Source organism: Lagopus muta, chromosome 22 (assembly GCF_023343835.1).
Source record: "Lagopus muta isolate bLagMut1 chromosome 22, bLagMut1 primary, whole genome shotgun sequence".
NCBI lineage: Eukaryota > Metazoa > Chordata > Aves > Galliformes > Phasianidae > Lagopus > Lagopus muta.
Window position 1 is genome coordinate 1,077,981 of NC_064454.1, and position 25,282 is coordinate 1,103,262.

Sequence of the window (25,282 nt, forward strand, 5' to 3'; positions counted from 1 at the left end):
GGATACAATTTGTTAATCAAAACCTTATTTGACATTTGGGCAAAGCCAGATCTGCTCACACAGTTGAAAGCAACAGGAGATCAATGATTCAGTGTTGGAGCTGCTTGCCCTGCAGCGTTGTGAAGACAGAAAGCACTGATACAAGGAATCAAGCTCAGGTATTAGCCATTCCATTGTTTAAATAGCTCAGTCACTGATGATCAATGCGATAATTTAGGTAGTGCTTTTCACTTCCAAGCACATTAATCCATCTGTTGTATCTCCTTATGCTGCTGGGATGCAGGTCTGCTGTTAGCAGTGCCAACACAGCACAGAAATGTGATGATGGAATGGCTGCAGGTAACAACCAGGAGTCACTGATGTGCTGTACTCAGAAATAATCAGTCTGCTTATCGTTATGCTGTACTCAATGCACACAGGAACCCTGCACTGCTCACCTGTTGGCAGTTTGTGATGTTACAAATTAAATTTCACCAATTAGCATATTGCACATTGCTTAACATCATTTTTCAAAGAAAAAAGCTGTTCTCCTGCGATGGGATTTTTTTTTCCCATTAGTTTCAAAGAATGTGTTGAGCCCTTAAAGGGTTTTACTTCTGTTAAATATTATCCTCAACACCGGGAAATTAAAAGTGAATGGGTTTTCTTCATTCTTTCACTATGACATGTCAAAAAGAATGTTAGAAAAATGAATAGGTTCTCCTGGCTTTCAGAAGCTCCCAGAGTGAATTTCAATTGCAGGTTTTTAGGACAGATTGTAATTAACTTCTTCATTCGGTCTGAGACCAGAACACTCCTTCTGTATTTGGTACAAGGAAGGCAGGGCAGGAGGAGAATAGTAAAGCATTTGGGTTTTAATGAGTGACAAATGACTTCTAGGTGCTCTGAGACCACTTAGATGATGGCCATTCTCATAACATAAAGAGGAGTGATTCTGTAGTTTGTTTCTCATGTTGGACAGAAGCATCACCGATGACATTCTTGGAAATGTAGGGTATTGTGTTCAACTGGTTGTGTTGTTTTTCTAAGGCAACATTTCCAAAGTTGCATCCATACCCAAGGAGTTGCACAGCACTTTCAGCAGTGGTGTGGGTTTGCCAACAGCCCTCCTCCATTCTCATCAGTTTGGCTTCACTGTTTTATCAGAAATGTATTCTTTGGGAACCTGTCCTGTAAAGAAGAAATGGGAAATGAGGTGTAACTGAGCTGATGGCAGAACATCCCCTGCTGTATTTGTAAATATTTTTTTCCAGTGTTTTTCACATTAAGTCAACGCTTTTGATTAAGAGCGTTCTGTGAAGTCTGCTTGCCTGAAGCAGTTTCTCTACATAAATATTGATCATCTCTATCTGCTTTGTCAAATGAAAAGAAAGATGTCATGCCCTTATCTTTAGGAACGATTATTTATAGAAGATGCAGTCTCTCTAGATGTAACCAAAGATGCATACTTTATAAGCATGGTAGGGAAGTCAGTACTGCAAGCAGTTGTTTGTTCATTAACCTCAGTGCAGCTAGGCTGGCAGCCTCCCAGTACTGATTTACTTGGTGTTTACCATGGGGAGGGATTTAAAATCCACTGCAGTTTTATGCCGAGTCCCAAGAGAGGTGATTCCATTCTTCCCATTACATCTCATTTTCTATCTGTTAAATACTGAGCTGATAGTGTAGCAAAGAAGAGAGAAGTAACAGGAGCCTGTTCTGTATTTGTACACGCAGCTGTGATTCTGCCATTGTTTCTAATGAAAGCAAGGTTTAGAATCCCTTCTCCTTTCCTTATTCTTAGACAGCAGGGAGTTGAAGCCCTTCGTCTCCTCTGCTAACTGTAATGGCAAAATTTAAATGCATAGGCATAATTAAAGGCTCCTTAATTTCAGGAACGAAGCTAGCTGTGGGAATGCATGTGGGAATCCAAAAAGGCAGAGCCCTGTGTTGTTTAACTCCTTGATGTCCTAAGGGTTGCACAGCAGCAAGGGCCTCATTTGTGTCAGGCAAGTCTGTGAGGTAGAACAGCTTTACTGAGTGCCACATGGGGGAAGTCTGCTTTATGCAACCGTATTCATTGAGAAAATTGTGCTGGCTTCTCACTGGAAGTAATAAAGCTCATTACTTGCATTTACGTGTAATTCAGCTACTTGGCAGAGTTCATTAATGCCAAAGAAGTCCTTACTTCCTCTGAAAATGTAGGGCATGGGTGGACTGCAACAAAGGCACTTCTTTCCTTCCTGCTTGATCAGATGCTATGAAGCATTAAAATAAGAGCATGCTTTGGTTCGCCTTCTGTCTTTTTTCTGTTTTCCAAACAGATAAGGTTCTGAAGGAAGATCTCCAAAAAGCCATTTGTAGAAGTCTGATTTGAGGGCATGAGGTGTTTCTGTAGTGCTGGTTCCAAGGAGCTAGTCCCTACGTCAGCCTCTGGGAGCCCAGGCCCTGCTTTGATGGGAGCACAGATGTGTTTAGCCAAAGGCTAGATAGGCTCTGAAACATGTGATGCCCTGCTTGCTTGAGCAAACCTAATAGCTTGATAAGGAGTGAGGTGGCACACAGTGCACAATCAGGCGTACCTGCATGGGCATCTGCTGGAAAGCAACTATATGAATAGGAATAAGCTGATAAAGGTATATTATTATTATTATCTGCAGTTGCCTTTCTGGGCTGCGTTAAGCATCACCAGCAAAACTCATGTTTTGAAGAACAAAATGTGAAATTTAGGTAAGCCTATTGTCTGTCTTTTCTACCCACTGCTCTTTGAAAACAAAGAAAGAAAGATAATGCTGCAATATTGTGCAGCAGTGACCATCCTTTGTGCTGCCATTCTTTAAGGGCACTTGAAAGTCCAATGAGCTGATCCTGCTGCTCAGAAGTTCCCAAACTTTACCATCCCTCTGGGTGTCCTTTTGGGCAGGGCATCCAGGGCAGCGGTTGTGTCCCTCTTGGGGTCAGAGTTTACCTTTTTGAGGTCAACCTACAACTGATCATCTTGGCCTTCACTTTCTTTCCAATTTAGGAATCGATTCCATCCATTTTCTGCTCTCCTGACAGACCTCAGCTGTGACTGTCAGGCTCAGAACCTCTTTGTTTCATTGCTATTAGTGTTTTTATTTTGGACATTGTCACAGTTGCCTAGCAATGTCAGCAGGTGCTCTGAAAATAAACAGTAAAGCACAAGCTTCCTGCAAGACAGAACATTACATTCTGCTTCAAATGGTGTCTTTTATCTGTAAGTCTCCATGGACCCTATCAGCATTAATAAATGAAATTTGCCCTCTTTTGGAATGCAGGGGAAAGAGAGAAGTAAAGGAAGCAGTCATCGCTCTATTTTTCTCTGATAATAACCAAGGCAGAAAGGCAAAACAACGGCAGAAAGCATGGTGTGATATTCTGACCTGCTGAAGTCAGGCATTGATCTCCCATGGGAGCCGTGAGGAAAGCTGAGAGCACATCACTTCAAAGAAAGGCCTCTGCTGAATTCCCTTTGCTGCTAATGGGTTGGATGGAGCCTGCAGTGACAGGCAGAGTCAGAAAGTGAACAAGTTGTGCAGAGTGATTTTTCAGTTATTCCCCAAGAGCAAGAGTACAGCCCCAGAGGCACCATAGGCATAGGACCTGTGGTAAAGAGATCAGCACATCCTTCTTACAGGCATGACTGGGGTGTGCATGTGCAGATACACAGTAGGCAGTGCTATGGAACTCACAGCCCCCACAGCTCCTGCTCTCCTTTGGTAAATCTGCATTACTGATAGCAATAACAGAGCTGCATGCTAATTTTGTCTTAATTTTCAAAAGCAGTGGAATAGGCTGATAGTCTTGCATTGTAACCATGAAAGTTCCCCACCAACAACAGCAGGTGCCTCTCCTACATGCTCTCTTTTCAGAAGTACATTTACTGGATGATCACACAAAAACCCTGGGCCTGGCTGTTGAAGGTCAGGATGTGAGAAATAGCCATATGAAGAATGACTGCTTTATAGATGACTGAACCCATCAGAATGGGCTGCTTGGGAGGGCAGTAAGAACAGGCTTGATAGCAGAGAGCAGTTACCACTTTTGGTAATAGACAGCAGGCTGAGGTATCAGCTGTAGCCTTCTCGTTTTCCATGAGTGATGGAAAGTGCTCAGTGATGTGTCCTCATCTATGCAAGGCTTCAAAGTCAGGCTGGAAAAGCATGCTGTCCAAATGGCAGCAATGTGCAGTCAGCACAGCTCTGCCTGGACTGTGCCCAGTTAGGCTTTGTGCAATTGTTCTGGGTGATACACAGCTTGCTTCAAGAGGCAGCTGAACTTCAGAGTCTCTGCCTTGGAGCTGGCCTGGGTTAGGGAGCTGACATTCCCCATGCTGAAGTCTTCCCTTTGCAGTGTGGTTTTTCTTTTCCACATGTAGTTCTGCAGAACTGGGAGGTGCTTCCTGGAGAGGAGCCTGGCTCATGCCCAGGCACCTTCACCCCTTGCAGCAAGGCTTTCTGTAGGTCTCTATTATATCATCCACCCTGAGATAAACCTCGGGGATGCATAGATCATCTGTGCAAGATGTGCTAAAATATTCTTGTCCTGCAGTGTAGCTCGTAAGTACTGTCAGTGCTTTCTAAGGTGGTACAGCCATGCACAGACCTCCTCTATATGGACAACGTGGTTAAAATTGGCGTGGATCATTTCCATGATAAAGCTATGGGGAAAGGCCTTATTTCAGCAAATCTTCTGCTTTGCACTGAAAATTCGGTACCTTCACGCGGGTAGGATGCCTGCTTAAATACTGCTTCAGAGGGACGTGAGGCTTTACCCCGAGAATTAGTCAGGATCGTACAGAAACAACGCGGCTGCCCGTCACCCTCTGCTGGCCTGTGCGGGGACTGCGGGGTGACCGCTCCGGTGATGATGGGAAAATCTCGTAAGAAAGCGGAAGAAGCCTTCTGTTATATGGCAGAATCGTTTTGCACAGCAAACAAGTGGGATCATTCTGTGCAACAGCAGTTTTGTCGAGTTGGGGTGGGCTGTGTGTGGGGGCACAGAGGGGAGAGCAGTTCTACGTGGATGTAAGAGTGATAGAAGTATTACAGGTCTGTTGGCTTTAGTGGTTTTGTCTCAGATTTAATGTAGTTAGATGAGAACGACATCTGGTCTTGGTTCATGAGGGAATTTTCTTGGCGTGGGCTCAATGCAGTGTAAGTCCCTGATAAATCACCCGAAGCAATGACTGTAGCCTTTCTGGCAATTCAGCTTCAATAAGGTTGTTGTATGACGAGGTGTATGCAAGCTGTCAGCACAAATGAATCAATTCTGTGCAAACGGGATACTACTGAGCCTGTGAGCTCCAGAGGTATCGCCAGCATGGAAACACTACAGCCCAAGGCAATGTGAGTGCTGAGATGACACAGCCCAGTCGTCTTCCTAGAGAACGTTGTGACATTGAAAAGCCTGGGGAGCTGAAAGAAACTTCAGCAGACCAAAGCTTTAGGATTTGCCGTGTCCATATGGCATCGTCTTTTCCTGGGAAAAACTTCTTTCTATTTCTTTTGACATGTCTACAGTTCTGTTGTTATGCCTCATTTGCACTGGTACATTCTGGGAAATCTAGTCAATAATTCCTTATGTCTGCTCTGAGAGCAGAGCACAGCATGACTTGTGGAGTCATCAGAGTTATTTCTGTGGTTGTTCTGCACTCTGAGATGGCTTTATAATGACCTGAGATGTCACCAATCCCTGAATTTTAGACTCAGATGTATCTAACAGTGGATGAATTTCACCACGAACAGAAAAGGAGACTTCATCCATTTGCATGAAGCCTGTTGTACAATTTTAGAACTAGTCAGATCTGAAACGCAGAGTTGGTGCATTACATGGAAAAGGAATAAGCCTCAGGCAAATCCAATCCGGAAGGGAAGCTTGGCTGAGTAACTGCGGGGTAAATCCAACAGATTTGCCACAACTTTAGCAAGCTGCTATTACATGAATTACAGTGAATAAGGGAGTGCTCCAGTGAGCATGGCAACTGAAGTCAGCATATGTGCAGAGCAGTTTGGCTCTGAAAACCGTGGAGGACCTGGTTTGCTTCTGAGCATCCCCTGAGTCTCTTTTTCAGGGCTGCCAGAAAAAAACCCTCGTCACTGATGTGCATCACAGAGGTGTAAAGCAGGGCACAGCAAAACTCACTTGCTGGTTCTTCAGGAGGATGGGAAAGGCTTTAAGGAAGGAGGATCCCCAAATAAAGGGTTGCTCAGAAATTGTGCAGTTTGTGTCCCAGGAGCAGCAGGCTGCTCACAGCCTGTGTGAGGGGCAGGTCTGGAGCTGTTTGGGACTTCAGATGCCACTGTCTGTAGGTCTGTAGCATCATTGGAATGAGCTGCACCTCAGTGCATCCCATCAGGTGCCAGGGAGGAAAGGAGCTGTCTTGAAATGAGCTGCACTCGTAGTGGTAGAGGAAGAGGAGTGTATTTTTAGAGACTGCTGCAACGCCTTGCTGTCAGAGCAGCAGTGCTCGCTGGCAAGTTAATCCAAACAGCAAATGCATCATCCTCTGTTTCATGCGAATATGCAGTGATAATGAGCAGGAGGGAACATCTTTCCCCGTCTCCCCACAGAGCAGGGAACATGGGAGAGACAGGAACAGAGGGGTTCATGTCAAAGCACTTCAGCACACTTTGTCCTCAGTGTTTTAGCCAGCCGCTGCATGCACTTTTATATTTATGAACCTGTACCAAGGGATTGTTGATAGGTCTTTAATTTCCTTTGTTTTTCGCTCTGCACAGGCCTCTCTGGGGGCAGTAGGAACATTTTCAGAGTTACTGAGCATCATCTCTGTGCAAACCAAAGAGAGGAAAAGCACTCTGATCACAACCATAGGGAGGGGGGGCAGTTGGTTTTCTGCCTGCCAATACTTTTTTATTCTTTTTGTGTGTGTGTGTGTGTGCATGTTGTGAGTTTCAAGGTCAGCTGGCTCCATAGATACAAATATGCCAAGAACAGAATGTGCCAATGTGCCAGGAGTCAGGGACACAGAATGGCTCTGCAGACAGAGCTGGAGCGTGTCCAGCATCATCAGGCCATGGGCACACAGGAGTGTTGGTAAAGAAAGGCACTTCACTGCAGCAATATCAAGATTTATCTTTTCTCTCCATTGTAACATTAAATGTGAGTTATTTGCATTCGTGTGTGTGTGTGTGGAAAAGCCTGCATTCTGCACAGTGTCTTCATTTCATTTGCAAAACAGAAGGGTTTCATTCGTGTACTACAGAACCCTACAGCAGTATCTGAGCACGTAATTGACATCGTGGTTCCCTGAATAACTGACTGGAGCAGAAATCAGAATATTGGTTCTTTTCTCCATTGTGCTGCTGATTTATTGTGTAGATGAAGACCTTTCATTGTAGCTATTGCAAGTTCCCATACACGCTCTAATTTTCCTCCCATATATGTTTCCTTTTGTCAGTTATTTGCTTGAACTACATAACAACCAGTCAGGCAAAAGCTGGAAATATCTTTGTCGAGCAGTCTTTGGCAGATTTAAAATATTAATGCATTTTATAGAGTAGTTATTTTTTATAACTGTCAGTTGTTGCTACCAAGGCAGGGAATTCCTTATAAATATTGAATGCTGCTGCAAGGTCTGGGGAAAAAAAAGTTCTGGAAATGTTTCTCTTAAGCTCCAAAATGACTGAAAAACTGCTGAAAAATCTTCCTGATGTTTGCAAATGAGGTGTAAATCCAGGAGATCAGGAGTTAGCTGATACTAATGGAATTTTCTAATAAACACTCACAGCTTTTGAGTGTAATAGGTCCTTGCAGACTGCTTCCTGGATATGGACACGTTAGGATTGAACAAATGGTTTTGTTCTTAAAGGCTCTCTCGTAGTCGTTGTAGCAAGGCAAAGAAATCGCCTTGAGCTTCTGCTGTAAGGGAACAAATTGGGAGGAGCTCTCAGCCCAGCAGCTCCAGCACTGCTCTGCCTCATCACCTGAATGCATCTGGGGTGCAAGGAGAGGGCAGCACTGGGAGATGCCGTCTGCACAGTACCCATTTGGTGGCTAAATAGAGGCCTTTTGTCCCCAGGGCTGCTGGGCTGCTGGCTTTTTGTAGTGCCAGGTGTGCACACGTGAGATTGAACAGTAATAAAATGACTTCACTGGAGTCAGTGAGGGTCACCATTCCTGCAGCCAGAGTGGGGATGAAAAGAATCCAGAAGTGAACTCAGGTGACGACATCTGGAACCTGCTGGAAGAAATGCCAAGTTGCTTTTAACTCCTAAGAGTGCCTTACAAATGGCATTAAAGTATGCCAGCTAAATAAACTGGAATGGTATTCACTGCCTAGAATTCATCTTCAGAATATTATCTTTGCACCTGAGATTTTGCCTTCTCCTGATTAACCATGAGATATGCTGGCAGTGGTTTACCTGGAGATCTGCCTGATCTTCAGTCAGTGCAAACTGGAAGGTGTCTGTTGAAATAACGAAAACAGTGCAGAGATTTAGAGTGTAAGAATAAGGAAACAGTGCTGCACTGATCTGAGATGCTCAGGGCATCGTTGTTTCATAAAGTTGCACTCCTGGATGACAGGTGCATGCCCCTTGTTGGGGCTCCTAGCTGTGCCATAAAGCAAAATTTAGCCTATTACAGTCCCATGCAAAAACATCTGTGGACTTCCCTGCAATCCCTGGTAGATTCCTTGCAGTTAAATGGAGGAGCTGCCAGCAGTGCATTGCAACTGCTGCAGTTTCTCATTTGTTTCTGAGCTCGCAGGCAGCGTGCAGCCAGGAGCCCTGGGGTGGTGATTTGTTCACAGCAGGGATGTACCATGAGTGTGTCAGCACACACACACCCCCAAGCAGAGCCCCTCACCGGAGCTTTCTGGCCCTGCAGCTTCACTGCCCGAGTGAGAAGTCTCGTCTCTGGGTGCCCTTCAGCTTAGGTTCTGCTGCACCTGCATAATAAGGGCTTAATTACTGTTAATTGTAATGGAACTGGACTAACACACTTGCGGGTAATCCAGAAGTTAAAAGACATCAAGTGTGTGTTGTCTGGTGTGGATCACGTTCTGCAGGAGCCCCAGACAGCTGTAGGAAGCGCTGTCTCCTTCCCCAGGTTAGCATTAGCTCTCATTATCATATCAAAGGAAAAGGCAAGCAGACTCCTCCGCACACGCTTAACCGAGGTGCAGGAATTCGGGTTCATTGCTGTTTTTTTCTTCCCGTTCTTTCCTACTTCCCAAATTTCACTTTGAGTTTGGGGTTTGAATGAGCCCCGGAGCACAACAGACCTCGAGGCAGAGGGGTGACAGTCACTGAATTTGGATCTGCTTGAAAGCTCTGCTCCCGTTCAGCTGAGAGCAACAGGGAAGAGTGGAGGTGGATGAGATGATTTTAGAGATGATCTTGCAGCATTGGCTCTTACGACTCTGTTTCCTCCTGGTGGGATGGTGGGCTGATGGTTGACAAACAGGAGGAGACTGCCTTGTTCCAGAGATCAAACTGCACAGCAAATTGAAATGTTCTCTGGAGTTGCTGAGCCCTCTCCTTTCAGCACACTTAAAGCCATTGAAAGCCACCACTCATTTCAGGGCAAAATACAGATTCTGTCACTGCTGCTCAGACTGAAATCTGCCCCTTTGGGTAATAAATGCCATGGGCTGGTCTGTGCCCACTGTGGTGGATGGCTCATTTATGTGCAATGAAACCTTAAGGAAATGGAGCTTAATCCAACACAAATCCAAACTAAGGTTTGCTTTATGACAGCTTTCTATATACATAATGGCCTCAGGGAGCTATTTTGTTACACCTAAACGAGAGTAAAGTTTGCTCTTCCAGTCCTGTTCTGTTTTCAATTCCAGGAACTGAGCATTCTGCTCTGCCATGATTTCATCTCGGTCAGTGGCCCTATGGGCCCTGGGAGCAGTGAAGCACAGCTGCTGGAGCTGGAGATCACCCCCAGCAAAACCAGAACATTGCACCAAAGTGAAATCTGTGTCCATGCACTCCAGGTAATCCATCCCATTCTATTGCAAGGCTCTGATTTAGATGCGATCTGGTACTGCTGTCTTTTGCAGTTAGAGAGGAGAGAGCATGGCTATTTAGACTTGGACCAGTGTATCCTAAGCGATGCTTTCTGAGGTGAATTTCATCCCAAAAAGTGGGAGAAGTTTGCCTCCTTGACTCAGAAGCATTCCCTCTGCATTTCCCTGTTTCCATGCTGGTCTGAGAATAATCCCAAACTGTACTACCATCACATGTGAAATCTGTCCTGCAGTAATCTGATACCCAGAATAATTCATTATGTTCCAAGCTTGTGAGGCTCTTAGCAGCTTTTAAACCACATTAGCAAGGGCACGTTGATGCCAGTGAGTCACAAAGTGTAGTTTTCAGATCTTCAGTCAGTGCAAACTGGAAGATGTTGAAATAGGGCAAACAGTGCAGAGATTTAGAGTGTAAGAATAAGGAAAGAAAAATCAAGTGACAAAACTCCACCAAGATGCACACAAAAGGACCATGCAGAAGGTAAACAGTGCTTGCTAGGAGGCTCCTAGTGGACCTCTGAAGTACATCAAGCACTGCTGCTCTGTCTTTGCTGTGCTTATTAATGCCCCTGGTGCATCACACCCTGGAACAGCAGCAGCCTCACAGCATGCCCTGCTCTGCCATCTGAGCACAGCACGGTGTGATTGCAAAGAGAAGCACCAGGATGGTGCAGCTGCTCATGAGCTGATGCCTCAAGAGAGGAGAGGTCTCATTTCCAGCTGAATAATGCAGGTGGAGTGTTGGGAAATACAGCTTTCTGCAAGCTCACACACCAGCAGGAGCTGGGAGAATCCACTTTAAACCCTTCCTTTGTAGAGAAATCAGTGACAGGACACGGTGCCAGCAGATGGCAGTGCCTGTTAGCAGTTTCACTCGTGGCAAGAGAAGCAGGATTTTACTCAAAACGCAAAAGTTTTTATTTGCATTGCCTGGAACTGTGCTAATTCCAACATGTGGGTGAGGCAGTGGTGCAGCTCAAGGTGGGAAAATTATCACCATATAATGACCACTCTGGAAGACCCTTCCTCTGGGTGGGTAGGTGAGCTGCATTGGATAAGTATGGGGGGATGTGACAAGAAAGGCTTCTCCTGATGTTGCCCAAATCATATCAGCTCTGTTCCTCTATGGCTGCTGGCAGAACTGCCCTTTGCAGCACCAAGATTCATTCTATATCTTATTAAAAGAGGTGAAATAAGCAGAGTTAGTTCTCCTGTGAAGCATGTCTTTATTGCTGTCGGGAAGCAGTATGAAGCAACTTCTGAAAGGGAACATTGTAATTCTCATGGGGACTGACTCCCGTGCTCTGTAAATTAATGTTTGGTTGGTTTAACTGTTTATTTAAAACAAATAATCACCAACAGCCACAACTGTTCACCTCAAGCCAAAGTTTTATGAGGATCCTTCATGTATCATAGGCATAGTCCTGAAAAGTAAAATAAGTACCAATGGGAGAACAAAGAGTGTTCCTAATGCTTGTGAGCAGGCAGAAGATCTAACGCAGGGAGCCTTCATCCCCGTACTGAGTATTGTGTCACAGCAGAAAATGGAAACAAATGCTGTCAGTTTCTGGTGCTACTGACACATCCCTGTGTCATGATGTGATTTTGATGAGCTCTCTTTTCTGGCCCAGAAAATCTTCTGAGGAAGCATTTCTGATGGGCTGTAATGCACGTGGCTCCTGAAAGAGGGAATTAGGGAGGAGTGGAGGATGAGAAGTAAGGAACAGAGCAACAAAGCCTGAAGGCAACCTGCACTCAGGAGGCAGATCTTACATATGCTGCTGGCCTGACATTTGCTTTTCAGAAGGGGAAATATTTATGAAGCTAGGGAGACAGTGTGGTATTATCAATGATAAAAAAGAAAGAAAAAAGCACGTGTGCTCCCTGCTAAATGTGCGGCTTCTGCATCCCTCCCGTTCTGTTTTACAGTAATCACTGAATCTCAGGACTTGGAAGGGACCTCTGGGGATCATCCAGCCCAGCCGCTGCTAAAGCAGGTTCCCTGCAGCAGCTTGCACGGGACCACCTTCTGCCTGTGTGATTTAAAACAACGGGTTTTTTTCTTTTCCCCACCCACTGGAAAAGGGAAAGAAAAGAAAACTCGCTCAGTAATGCAGGAAAAAAGAAGCCGGGCATTGAGAGAGCGGAGAAGCAGGCGGCTGGGTGGAAAAGTAAGCCCAGCGCTCGGGGAATTAGCGAGGAGGGCGACGAGCACGCGGTGATGGGCAGCGCAGCGCCTCGCCTTTTCTCAGGCACCGAATCCGCCCCTTCCCCCCTGTGCAAGGCAGCACTAAACCCCTCCCTCCGCGTCCCCTCCCGCCGCCTCTCCCTTCCCCTTTCCTTCTCGTTGCGAGGGATGCTGCTCCTCTCCCTGCCCCGGGGGAGCTGCGTGCCGCCAGGACGTCATTCCGGCCGGGAGGAGGAGCGGGGCGGGCGGGCGAGGAGCTCCCCGTGTCAGCCCGACAGCGAGAGAGCCCGGCGCCCAGCGACGGGGGTGTGTGATTGTAGCCGTACGGTGCCACATAAATGTTTTGCGATGCCGGGCCGAGGGAGGGAAGGAGGAGACGGCTCCGGGATCGGGAGAGCCCCGCAGCTTGCTGGTGATGGCATGGATCGGCCGCTCCTCCGGCAGCTGCGCTCCACGCCTCTCGGTGCGGTCACCGCCCGGCATCCCCGAAGTGCCGCGGCACGAGACTGATGCAGAGCTGCTCTCAGCAAGTAAGTTGCCTCATTGTGTTTGCTTCGTCGGCTTCCTTGCTTTCCTCTCTGGCTGCTGACAATCAGTAGTCAGTAGAGGAGAAGGAGCTGAGCGTGAAGTCTCTGTGCCCAGCCCTGCCGGGTCACAGCTGGAGACGTGCTGCTGTCTTACTTGTTGGCTGCTGGGAGACCGTGGGAAGCCGGGGATTAGATGTGGATTTTGTGCAAAGGCACTGTCAGATGTAGCAGAGGTGTTATGTAGGAAAAGGCATCATAAATGATGGAGTGCCCCGAAAACAGATTAGTGGAAGTCGCTGGAATACAGCAGGTTGGAGGAAACCGGTCGTTGAACAACCGTGAGATGCGTGGAGTGACAGTAATCCTAACCTGGAGTCAGGGATTAAATTGTTTTAGAATTAGGACACTTAGTAGCCAGATTGAGTTCAAAGAACCCTCACAGTGTAATACTCAGACAATGAATTGGCATGATCAGCCCTGAAGGGAGGCAGACCATTTAATGCATCGGGAATCTCAAGAGGCGTTAATTGCCCCGTGAACTAAAACCCCGACTCGTTATGTACTGACATTGAGCAAATAGTGCCCGGAGCCCGTGCTGTTGTGTTAATTCATGCTGCTGGGAGTAACATGCTAACTTTTATACAACATCTCTCCCATTTGTTTTTGACCTGAGAGTTTCAGAAACCAATCAAGAATTGCCAGAAGTTATCCCTGTTTCCAGAAGCTTGAAGCTACGTGGCTTTCTGAGGTTTGGTAATCAAGCAGGTCATCAGTGCACCCCTTTCCTTTGGAGAAAGTGCCTTATAGTTACAGATGAGTGGTTTGGAGGGAAACAAAGCTGGCTCCTCTCAGCAGTTCTCTGAGCAGTCCAAGCAAACATCATCTGTGGGAATTGTGTTGGGGGAGTTGCTTCGTTTTTGGGGTCCAATTCTTTCCCCTATTGTTCCTCATCAGGTGGAGATGAGGAATCTGGATCATTTTTGGTTTCCATCAGAGAAAGTTGTCCACCTCTGGAAAGTTCCAGCCTTGTTAGTTAGGCTCTGAAACAGGCAAACAGACTTTCAGATTCATGTTCTGAGACATATCTGAGGACCTTTATGAGTCACCCACTTCCTATTCACATGGAGGTTGGGAGAAACACTTGGCGCTTGGGATGATGCTGGCACTTAACCAGCCATTCGGTCTGAGGTAGATCACTTTGTCCCTCAGTGACTCATTTTCTCTTGTCTGCAGTTCAGCGGCACTGTTAGACCTCTTTGGGTGGAAGGAGCTGATATTTGGCCAGTTCATCTTGTAGCTGTTTGGCTGCAGGTTGCTGTAGAGGTATGAGGCGGTGTTAGCATCCTTCAGTTTTGTTTCCTTTTTAAGCCAGCTGCAGGATTGCACAGTAAATGTCAGTTGTAATAACGGTGCAATATATGAACAATGGAGAACAGGAATGTTGGTGCTTTTGGAGCAGTATTTTCTCATAGAATTGAGGCTCTACATACCCCAGTACACACACAGCGTGCCATGGGTAGAAAGCCAGGAACAGCAGTGTCTCATCAGAACAGGACCGTCTGTCTGTGTTCACTTGTGTTTGTCGAAAGGTAACAATCACTTTTGCAATGACACCTTAAGGTCTCCCTAAAAATAGTCTGGGGTGAAAGGAGACAGAGAGGCTGCAGAGTGCCTCAGGCACAGCAGCTCCCTTGGAGATGCAGAGATCAAATTGGTTTGTTTTCTGCATTTATTTGTTGATAAAGAATGTACCATTTGGCTATTCAAAATGGGTTCAGAACACCCAACAGCATAATATTATGAATCCATCCTTTGCACACAGACTTTTCGTGCTCAACTTGTGTAACTCCAAGAGGTATAATTGACTGCTGACATCCTCCCCTCCTCCCTCTGTGTTACACTGGGGAGTGGGCAGCCCTGGTGCTGTGGGAACTCTGTAGCAAATTGCTGCAGCTTCCACACTGCTGTCATTACGACCTGTCCTGGAAGCTTCAAAAACAACACAGCCTTCATTTTCATTACAGTTTCAGTTTTTCCATCCTTTTCTGCATTGGTCTGAAGCTGATATACTGTGTGGGATTTGTTTATACCTATTGAGAGGAAATATCTGAAAACTGTAGCAAATCCAGAGAAAGAAAAGGTGTTTTCTTTTTCTGGAACTCACTCTTCCAGTTTTGAAAAAGTTCAGAGTAAAGACAGCAGCATTATTATTTTTTTTGCCATTAGGAATAACCAGGCCAGGTTATCCATGCTGGTCGATAAGGCTCTGTAGGCTTTTCCAAGTAATCTCTGGATGCACCAAAATGCAGGAACTGCTGCTGCTCTGCTGGGAGGTGAGGTGACTTCAGGCACACGGTGGGGATTTGGGGATCTGTAGCTGCCATTCCTGCCACAGGTCTCCCATTGCAAGAAGCAAGCATCTCTGTTTTGCTTCCCCATCCTGATAAATGGCAACCAGAGCACTTCCTTATTGCACAGATATTAAATAATAATCCTAATAACAACAATAAAAATTAAGCACGTTACTTGTAATGAGCGCTGAAACATTTGGATGCTCTGAGGGCACATCACTGCCTCACAAATGACAACAAAAGGGGTGAGGGATATTAGAACTGTGATTATTGCAGGGGAGAAAAATAGGCTGGGAGGTAATGAGCAGATGAAGATGAGACACAAATGCCCATAAGCTCAGTCTTTGTGCCATAGTAACTTCCAACCCAGAGAGATTTCCTTAGAAGGGATTTTGTTTTGAAAGAATGAACACCTTCTGCAGCCGTATTTCTGAGCCTAATGAACCCCAGGCAGACAGGTCAGCATTGGAGCTGAGTGAGAACGCACCCCAAAAAGCAGTTATTGGGCTGAGGAGCACTGGGACCACACTCTTATTAGTGAAGTGTCACAGATCTCTCTTGTGCAGTTTCCTAAAGTGTCCTACCTTGGTTTTGGGTAGCATTCCTTCACCTCTAGATCTCTAGCACTTTGTAAAGAGTCTTTATATCCTCTATTTATTCATCTATTTCTAAGGAAGATGGTATGAATTGCACAAGATACCATTGGTGATCTGTTCAGTGTGTACTGCTGTATTGGTTGCTTCTTTAGCAGTGCAGGGCTCTTCATCTTGGGAAGCAGGTGATAGAGTGAAGTAAAATCTTGGCTTGGGGAAAGGGGAGGGTTGCTAAAGAACAGCTGCTCATTTATTCCCATGACATAAGGTGACACAGGCAATGGGTTTGAAGCAAAGAGTAGGAAGTGATTTTCTACCCAGACTTAGTGACAAATTCCTATATCCAAACTCCTATTGCCTGCAAGGTTAGACCTCTCCAAAGGCAAATCCTATCCATGCTGAAACCTGCGCTTACCCAAGTGAGATCAGCAATTATCTAAATGGAAAAAGTCACCATGGCCAGCAGGGGAAAAACCCCTTGCAGGCTTTGTTAGGTTTGCCTCCTGCAATGTCTTCAGCAAATTTTAATCACGAGCTCTTGGGACTATCAGGAGGTACATTAGCACTGTAGGATGGGCTTGTAGAGAGCTCTGCAGAACAATGCCTTGGGAAGATATGGACTAACTCCAGTGTGACCCTGCTTCTGCAGAGCCAAGAGCCCAAATGTCGCTGCCTGCCCCCAAGTCTGTCTGGCTAAAGCTGAGCAACAGCCAGTCTGATAAAAAGCCTCTTTGCAAGGTTGATAATGCAGTGACTCACATCTTTTGCAGCTATCTGTCCAAAAGGAAAGCAGCTTTGTACGAATGTGACATTTTTATTATCCTAGCCCCATTTAACCAAAGATGGTAAATGCCAGTGAAGCACGATGGCGTGCGTGATGGTAAGAGGCAATTCTGTGTCACAGATCTCTTTGCTGGATGGAGGAATGGTTTACAAACTGAAGTCTAAATCTCTGTAAGATGCTTACACACAATTACCAGCACCTGGAAAAGATGTGTGTGCTTGATGGCAGTATATCATGCAGTAGAGAAGTAAACCAGCTCCTTACATAGGGACAGTGGTCCTCTTTGGTGTCTTGCCATCCATCATAAAACTCCCCAGTGCAGTTGAACTAACAAGGGAATAATAGTGAATTTCCTATTAGATTTTTCTGCCTCGGATCTCACAGACTGTATTTGTATCACAGATTTTGCAGTTGGGAAATTAAGGAAGAGGGAGAGGCAGTGATTTGCTCAGAATTAGAGAATAAATACTGCAGGCATTTGTAACAGAAAGCTGGATAGTCTTCAGGCCCCCAAACCTGTGCTCAGAGATTCATGTGCTTAATTATTTTCAGTAACCACATACTGAGTTCCCACTGCGATGGGAGAGCATTAAATCAAATATTAGCAGAAGTTGTAAGGCTGCTGCAGCTGTCAGTAAAGTTCATTTACAACAGGAATTTCGTTGCTTTAATGGAGCACTTGTGAGGTGCTCCTAAAGATTTCCAGACAGATTTCTCTTGACCTATTGCTAAAGATCAGTAGCATTAGAAAAGTGGCGTTGCCAGTCCCCGGAGTGTTTTAGTGTAAGCAAGTTTCCCTGTATTTTCATTAATGGGCAGTCCTTGTAGCTGCTTTCACCAGAGTGATATTTCTAGGGATTTAGTCCTTATGATTATTTTTATTCTACTCTGATCTTTTTAATATGTTTCCAGATCCTTTTGGTCTCTTGGGTATGAATCTGAAATATGGAACCTTCCACTACAGATGAATGTCTTGAAATCAGTTGTTCTCTCCTTTGTAGTTTTAGTGCAAGTGAAATTCAGTTTTAATTTTAACTTCTATAACATTTTTTAAAATAACAGAATTCTTTTTAAGATTGAAAACTTGCAACATTTGCCTGCTTTCATACTTCTACACATATATAGATGAATCCAAATCTTGAGTCCAAATGGAGTAATGGATTGATCAAACAATACAAGGAGCAAAAGTGATATTGCTGAGGAGGAAGCAGAGAGGCTCTTTGTATCAAATTCTTTTGAGATCAGTGATGGGATGCTTTCTCTCCTATTAAAAAGCAAAATGAAAGTTTCTGGTTGTTCTGACGTGCACTTGGCATAGGGCACTGCAAGCTGTGAGGTGTTGTTGTGCACCCTTATGATCTCACAGCTCAAGCAGCCTCTCACACAGCATGTAAACAGATGTACACCAAAAGGCAGCAAAGAACCACACCAATGTCTGTGGGGATTTGAATTTGTAAAAACTGGTAGAAAATGACTCGAGGAAATGTCTAAATCTGCTGCTAGCCAGCCCTGAGAGTCCTCTGCAGAGAAGGAATGTGAGGGCAGAGGTAGGGATTAATATCCTGCTATCCTGCCCAAATTCTTGGTGATGCTGTTAGAGAAAGGGAGCAGCACAGTGCTGGGGTTACCTAACCGTGTCTATGATGTCAGGCAGTGGGCACAGCAAACCGATTCCCTGAGCTTCCCATCCCAGATACACGAATCCCTTCTGCTTCCCCTTCCTGTGACTGCACTGCCCCAGCCCTGGCTCAGACCCTTCCAAGCAGGCAGCTTTGCCAGCAGAAGGAAGCGCTGGGGCTGCGCTGCGGACAGATGGCTGGGCTCCCTGGTGGATGGAGCCAGCAGGGAAGGTTCCAACAACAGGCTCTGGCTGTTGCAGTGGGGTAATGATTGATGGTGACTTGTAACAAGGGAGTAGAGCAGTTCTTTGCTGTTAACCAGACTTGGCTACAGCAGCATAGAAGTGGAGATTTGTTACTTCGTGTATTCATCCTGCCTCTGCTTCCTTCCTGCCCACCCTTCGTGCTTTTTAATTCTGAAAAGATGAAGCTACATTCCTCGTCCTTAAAATTATCTTTCCCAAGATACTCTTAATTGTATCTCTACACCTCTTCTTATTCACAGGCTCATAAGAAGATTAAAGATAGAGGGAGCAGTAATAGATTTAGTTGGATTTTAATAGGATTTGCTGAGGGCAATGCAGAGAATGAACATCATAGAGAATATTGCTACCCTGTCTTTGATGTTCCTAAGGCTTCTCAGGTAGTCTTTCACAGAGATTTTATCTGTGCCCTGCATTTAGAGTGGAGATTCTCATTTTTCTGTGGAGCATGTGTGGGTTTTTTTTTTTTAGAGGTATATTGAATCATCTGAGTAAACAGGATGCTACGTGATAACCAGCAAAAAATCATTTCAGACATCATTTTGTATTGTTTGTATCTGATCAAGCACAGTTTTGCATGTAGACCGTGGGTTTTTAATAGCTGTTACATTTCTGAAAGTGTCTGCTGTTTGTCTGGCATCAAATGAGGTAGAAGAGTTCTCATCTATTTGGTTACCAGTAGGCATGGATCCATCAGACCCATGGACACACAGTTGAAGATGCTGAAATAAAAGCCTATTTCACCTCTGGAATTCAGGATCCCAGAATAATTTGTGGAAAGCAGTGAATATACCCAGAAGGTGAATCAGTACATCTGAAATCTGCATTATCCCTGGAGGTTCTTTACTCTGCTGACTGTAAGGGAAACCTTGATGAATAATTTAGACTTGTGTGAGATTTAGGTAGGCAGTAGTGCAGAGAATTTCTGTGCATTTCTAAGGCTTCTCTTGGTACCCCAGACCTGAGGCACCAGGAAACTCCAATCCCTTTTGAGAGCATACATCCTTACAGCTGTACTTTGCTTCTGGTTGTGATCTCTGGGAAATTTTGGGTCTAAAACAAAGAAACAAGTGAGCACCATGTAAGAAAAGTAAAGGAAAACCAAAAAGTTTCATCAAGGAAAACATCACCCAGTCCATTCTCATTTGCATGTTTCAGAGGTCCAGTGATGCAATAAGTGAGGTGGCAGGCAGCCTCATAGGGACTGTGTGCTATGGATCAGTATTTAACACCCCGTTCAGCACAGTGCTGTATTTAGCAAGGGGATGTTGGCAGAGAAGCCCTTCAGAGTGCTGTGCAGAGCAGTACCAGGAGGGAAGATGTGGCTCAAGCAAAAATCTTTCCCAGTGCAAAGTTAGCCTGTATCCAGCCCTGTGTCAGCATGCTTTGTCAAGGCAGTCTTAATGTTTGCACTCCCTGTGGTCCTGCTCTGTCTGTAGTGGTTCACACAGTATGATGATTTGGTGGTTGTCTCGATTCTCTCCCTCTGATCTTAAACTTCATTTCTTTATTCTTCCCCAGCCCAGCCATGGCCAGAGATTCTAGGATCTTCATGAACCAGGACATGGACATCGGAGTTGCATCCAGAGAGCCTAAGAAGATTCCCAAGCAGGCTCGGGATGACGTCCCCATCGCCACTGACAGAACCCGGCTCATAACAGCAGAAGGTAAGAAGCCACGGCAGCGATACATGGAGAAAAGTGGCAAGTGCAATGTGCACCATGGGAACGTCCAAGAAACCTACCGATACCTGAGCGACCTCTTCACTACTCTGGTGGACCTCAAATGGCGTTTTAATCTTCTGGTCTTCACTATGGTCTATACCATCACTTGGTTGTTTTTTGGGTTCATATGGTGGCTCATTGCCTATATCCGGGGAGACCTGGACCATCTTGAAGATGAAAACTGGATCCCTTGTGTTGAAAATCTCAGTGGATTTGTTTCTGCGTTTCTCTTTTCTATTGAAACTGAGACAACAATTGGGTATGGCTACAGGGTTATAACGGAGAAGTGCCCGGAGGGCATTGTGCTGCTCCTGATCCAGGCTATTCTGGGTTCCATAGTCAACGCGTTCATGGTGGGATGCATGTTTGTCAAGATCAGCCAACCAAAGAAGAGAGCTGAAACCCTCATGTTTTCTAACAATGCAGTGATTTCCATGAGGGATGAGAAGCTCTGTCTCATGTTCCGTGTTGGAGACCTCCGCAATTCCCACATTGTCGAGGCTTCCATCAGAGCCAAACTGATTAAGTCCAAACAGACCAAAGAGGGAGAGTTCATCCCCTTGAACCAAACAGATATCAATGTGGGATTTGACACTGGAGATGACAGATTGTTCCTGGTGTCACCTCTTATCATCTCACATGAAATCAATGAGAAAAGCCCCTTCTGGGAGATGTCCCGCACCCAGCTGGAGAAGGAAGAGTTTGAGATTGTGGTCATTCTGGAAGGGATGGTGGAAGCAACAGGTAAGCACTTGTCAAAGTCAGTCCCAGTTCTGAGGGAGAAAAGGGAGAAATTTCACTGAGATCCTATTGGGGTTTGTCATTCTCTTGTGACTCATTCAGATAAGGGATCGTCGTCTGATTTGGACAGTGATTGAAAGAGAGGTCCTTTAGCTGACACTGCAGTATTTGGGGTCACACAAAGGAGTTAGATGAAGAGCTGTCCATAATCAATTAGAATAAATCCATGGGAAAAAAAAAAGGAATGAACTGAACGAATCTTTGAGGTCTTGTGTGGTTCTGTTTTCTGTGATCAAAATTCATGCTGCAAATCCTTTTCAATTTCTCCCCAGTATTAAAAATTGGCTGCAACTCTGTTATTTCAGATACTGCTGTGGTGTTGCTACTTAATGGAGGCTATGAAGGAAGTGCCCCAGTATTACAATATCCCATAAAACAGCGTGTGCTAAAACTGGATGACTTGCACATGATGCAGGACATGTATTTAAAAAGCAGCTCAGAGAGGAAAAATACCAGCTATTTAACAGCATAAAACAATTCTGTGCAATAGGCAGATCAGGAGATATGCTCAAGTGATTCCCAGTTTCCTCCTATGGGTGTATTTGTGGTGGGCAATGAAAGAAATTTGCTTCCATATAAAATGAATCTGGAAAAGCTGCGTGCCTCAGCCTTTCAAGGTGTGTAAAAGGGATATGGCAGCGTGCCTCTCACAGGGTGAGAGGATGGATATCTGCAAAGGCCCTCCGTGTCCTTCCCACTGCAGTGCATCCCTGTGGGGCACAGCTAATGGAGAAGATGCTTTTACTCTGGAGTCATACCTAAAAGACAAGGCGTAAGGGATCGTTTTCCCACTTGCAGCTAACTCATTTATTCTAGGCATTGAGAAAGAGCCAACAGGGAGCAAGTGATTTTAAGCAGCCTGAGATGCTGATGCTCCCTTCAGGCAGGCTTTCTCAGCCTGGGGTTGGCAGCGTGCCGTGGTCAGATCAGGGTCCTTAAGGGCAATGGGGCTGCAGGCAGCAGGGAGGAGCAAATTGCTGTCTAGAGATGCGGGAGCCTAGAAAGACTCAAAGATACAGAAATGCTTTTATGAGTAATTTTGCCCTTTGGCATTTAAGGATTTTTGTTACAAGGCTGCTCTGAACCCAAGTATTTTTTCATCTTGTTGAAGCACAGGTTCTCTCTGAAACACTAAATGGGGTTTCTGCTTTCTCAGTGGCATCAGCATCCTGTCCCACAGATTCTGCCCTTTGCTTACAATTGATATTATCCCTTCCTTGTGATTTGTCCCTGTTGGTCTCCAAACAGCTGAATGTAAGGAGGAATAATCTTTCCAAATCCTGCGCCCCAGAACCTCAGCCCCAAAGATAGCAATCTAGAGAACTCTGTTCCCTAATATCTCCCTATAGTCATTAGTACATAGCAATAGGTGAGCATTTCTAACAGCTAATTGGTGGTTATGCAGATTGCACTGTGCTTAGGTTGGAGTTCTGTATTGTATGGGTGGAATTCATGTGGCACTGCTAGGCAAATATTCTTCGCCAGCAGAATTTTGTAGAGATGTGGCAAAAGAAGAGGGGGTGGAAAAGAATATTAAAGGGGAGGATTTGTAATGGGAGCTTATTTTGTAGCCTAAACAATTACCAGGTACTAGAACCACCTAATGTGAGCGTGGAATGCAGTTCCTTGCATGTCCAAAGCCTCTTTCCTCATCACACCGTGACAACATCCAGTTCTGTTTGAACAGTGCTGCTCTGCTGTCCTCCTATGAGAGCTCAGTTCCTGCTGGATGTGTGTGAGGGGAAATCATTATCAGCAACAACCTTAAAATTAAAAGCATGGCATAGGAATAATATTACTTTACAAATGGGCTCCTTTCCCAGAGGGATTGTACAGGCCTGTGTGTAATGATATTAAGGAACAGACATCTGTGGAAATGATTTGTTATGGTCTCAAAGACACGTTGTGAAATTTCAAAACTGGGGCTAGGAGAGCCAGTTTGCACTGGGCTTAGAGCAGAGTGGGAGCAGACCTCAGCTGATGGTGTGATCTGACTCAGAGGCTGAAATGGTTTTCTGAATGGCACATGGGTGATGTTTTGTCCTGGTGAAAGTGGCTTGTGGAAGCACAGTGTTTCTGGTTCCCTGCTTTGTCCTTACTCTTCATAATCTTGATTAAACCCATTCTGGGGACTTTCATTGTGAAGACCCTCCCTTCGTATCATAACTTTTGCTCCTAGAAAATTCTTTTGGTCCTTTCCCTCCTATTGCCCAAGCCTCATCTGCTTTCCGGAATGGTATAATTTACCTGCAGTGCCACTTCTATTAAATGATGGCACCACTACAACCTGTTCAGGTTTTGGACAGCAAGAAAACACAGCATGCTGCTTGTTCCCTTAATAACCCCCTATTGGGGGGGGGCTATTAAGAACACCCAGCTCTGCTCACAGTGCTCCCAGAGCAGGCAGGTCCTGTGTGCAGCCTGGGGGAGCTCAGCTCTGCAGTTTGTTGGCAGGAGGGAAAACTAATGGAGACTCCCCCAGTCTGTAGAGAACAACAGCCATACCCTGCAATGGTGGGGGAAGATGGCTGTGTTCGGTGAGGAGTTTGGGAAGGGGGCCAGATCCGACTGTGCTGTGATTGTCAATGTGTAAATGACCAAAGGAATTCTGAGCATCATCTCTGAGTGAATAACATTCAGTGAATATTCGTTGAGGAGAGCAATTTCATTGCCACAGCCTGTAGTTTTAGATAGCCACACGTTGTCCAAGAAATGCTTTGTCCTGCTCTCAGACAGGTAACTCTCTTACTGGCATTAAATTCCCATTCCATGGAAGGCAAAGACAGTAAATAGTTTCAAATAAAAAGTGATTGTTTGTTTGTTTGTTTACAAAGTGAAACATGGTTTAAAAGAACGCTTCTGTTTTCCACTGGGCTTGGATTTTTCAATAGGTTAAAGAAACTGAGGGTCACCAGCACACAGGAAGCACATCAGCCTGCCTGAAATGCTGGGTTTTCCTTTGGCTGGTGAAGAAAATAAACATTTTATTAGTGAAGTGAGAGTTCTCCAGGGATCCACAGCCATTGCACTCCCACCCTGTGCAGACAGCTGCTGCTCAGGGCCTTTCCAAGCACTATTTCAGTGTGGCTGTGGCACTGTGACTCCACAAGAGGTTAAGAGCACCAAAGGGAGGCTGCATTTCTGGGCAGATCTGTGGTGATCGTTGCTGAGTGAAATAACCACTGGAGGGACAAAATCAATATAGATGACAAGAGTTCTGACTTCACTGCTGCTTTGTGGGCATCCTGAAAGCAGCAGCTCTGCTCACAGTGCTCGCTTAATGAATTGGTCATAGAGATTACTTTAGGGAATTAATTCTCTCATGCCATATCTTAAAGAGACACTCGTCCAGCTGGCCCAAATTTGACCTGCAGTAAAAGGAAAGAGAGCAAAGATAGAAAATCTGTTTGCCAAGTGAATACATTTTTGCTTTCACCGTCTTTCTGCTTCCCACAATGGCAAGAGAAAATCAGAACCATCCTATTGACAAAAGGGGGCCAGGCTGTTGTTGGCCACGTCTTGGCCTTGCCCTCCTGGTACTTCATATCAACCAGGGCTGCCAGGGTGTGCAAACACAGTGGGAATTCACAAACCTCTTCCATGTGGTCGCAGAGTCAGCTGGGCTGTGTGGTGAAGAAATGGCATAGGAATAGATTCCATTTAAAAAAGCAGTGTCACCATCATTCCGATTGATGACATGGTCTACATACCAGAGAAGACCTCTTCTCTTCCAGCTTTGCCTTTCTGCTGCTATTTAGTGATAACTAACCAAGATTAAATGTACCAGTACCTGTCCTGTAAACCTAATTCTGAGTGTACAGTGTCCAGTGTTGCTCACATCTGGGCATAGAGACATTGGTGCATTGGTGTTTGTCACATCACCCTTCGTCTTCACTGGTTTTTGCTGCCCCTTCTCCCCACCTGTATTAAATACCACACAGTCGAAAGACCTGACTGAACAAAATTATAGTAAACACCTGGAAAGGAGAGGTAGATACATTTCTGACTTACAGTCTACATAAGTAAATATATATGTATGTAAGTAATCAGCCATGTGCCAGGATTCTGCATCTCAGTTCCTCATCCTGTCCCTGTGGGAATGCGGCCCTTTTGCATCTCAAACCATCCATCTTTACAGAGGATACAGTCGAATGCTGAGGCTTTATATGTAGGAGAAAAAGAAGCAGTTGCGACATAATACATTCTGAAATTAGTCATGATTTTCTTGGGAGAACAAAGGAAGGCTGAAATAATAAGTGGATTTCTCATGCTTTCAGCATCTGGTTTGGGTTCTCTTTTTGTTTTGTTTAGCATTTTGCATATAAATACATTTTCTCTTCTGCTAGAAAGACCTTGCAGAACTGTTACAGGCAGTGCCTATATAATTAAAGGCAACAGATAGACACCTGCAGTCATTGCTCTCACCACCCAC

The 25,282-nt window shown here is 45.2% G+C and overlaps 1 protein-coding gene across 6 annotated transcripts in view; it reads left to right on the top strand.

Moving 5' to 3' along the window:
• The window catches only part of KCNJ5 (potassium inwardly rectifying channel subfamily J member 5), a 50,159-nt gene that overhangs the window by 19,215 nt on the left and 5,662 nt on the right, over nt 1-25,282 (top strand). For 3 of the 6 annotated variants that reach the window (XM_048968634.1, XM_048968633.1, XM_048968635.1), the window contains exons 3-4: nt 9,818-9,967; nt 19,847-20,793. In XM_048968634.1, coding sequence (XP_048824591.1) covers nt 9,840-9,967; nt 19,847-20,793 — 1,075 coding nt within the window. In that variant the 5' untranslated portion in view covers nt 9,818-9,839. Of the gene's footprint in view, nt 1-9,817; nt 9,968-12,327; nt 12,719-13,959; nt 14,039-19,846; nt 20,794-25,282 lie in introns of those variants that run through there. The other 3 variants (XM_048968636.1, XM_048968638.1, XM_048968637.1) reach the window with 3 other exon arrangements.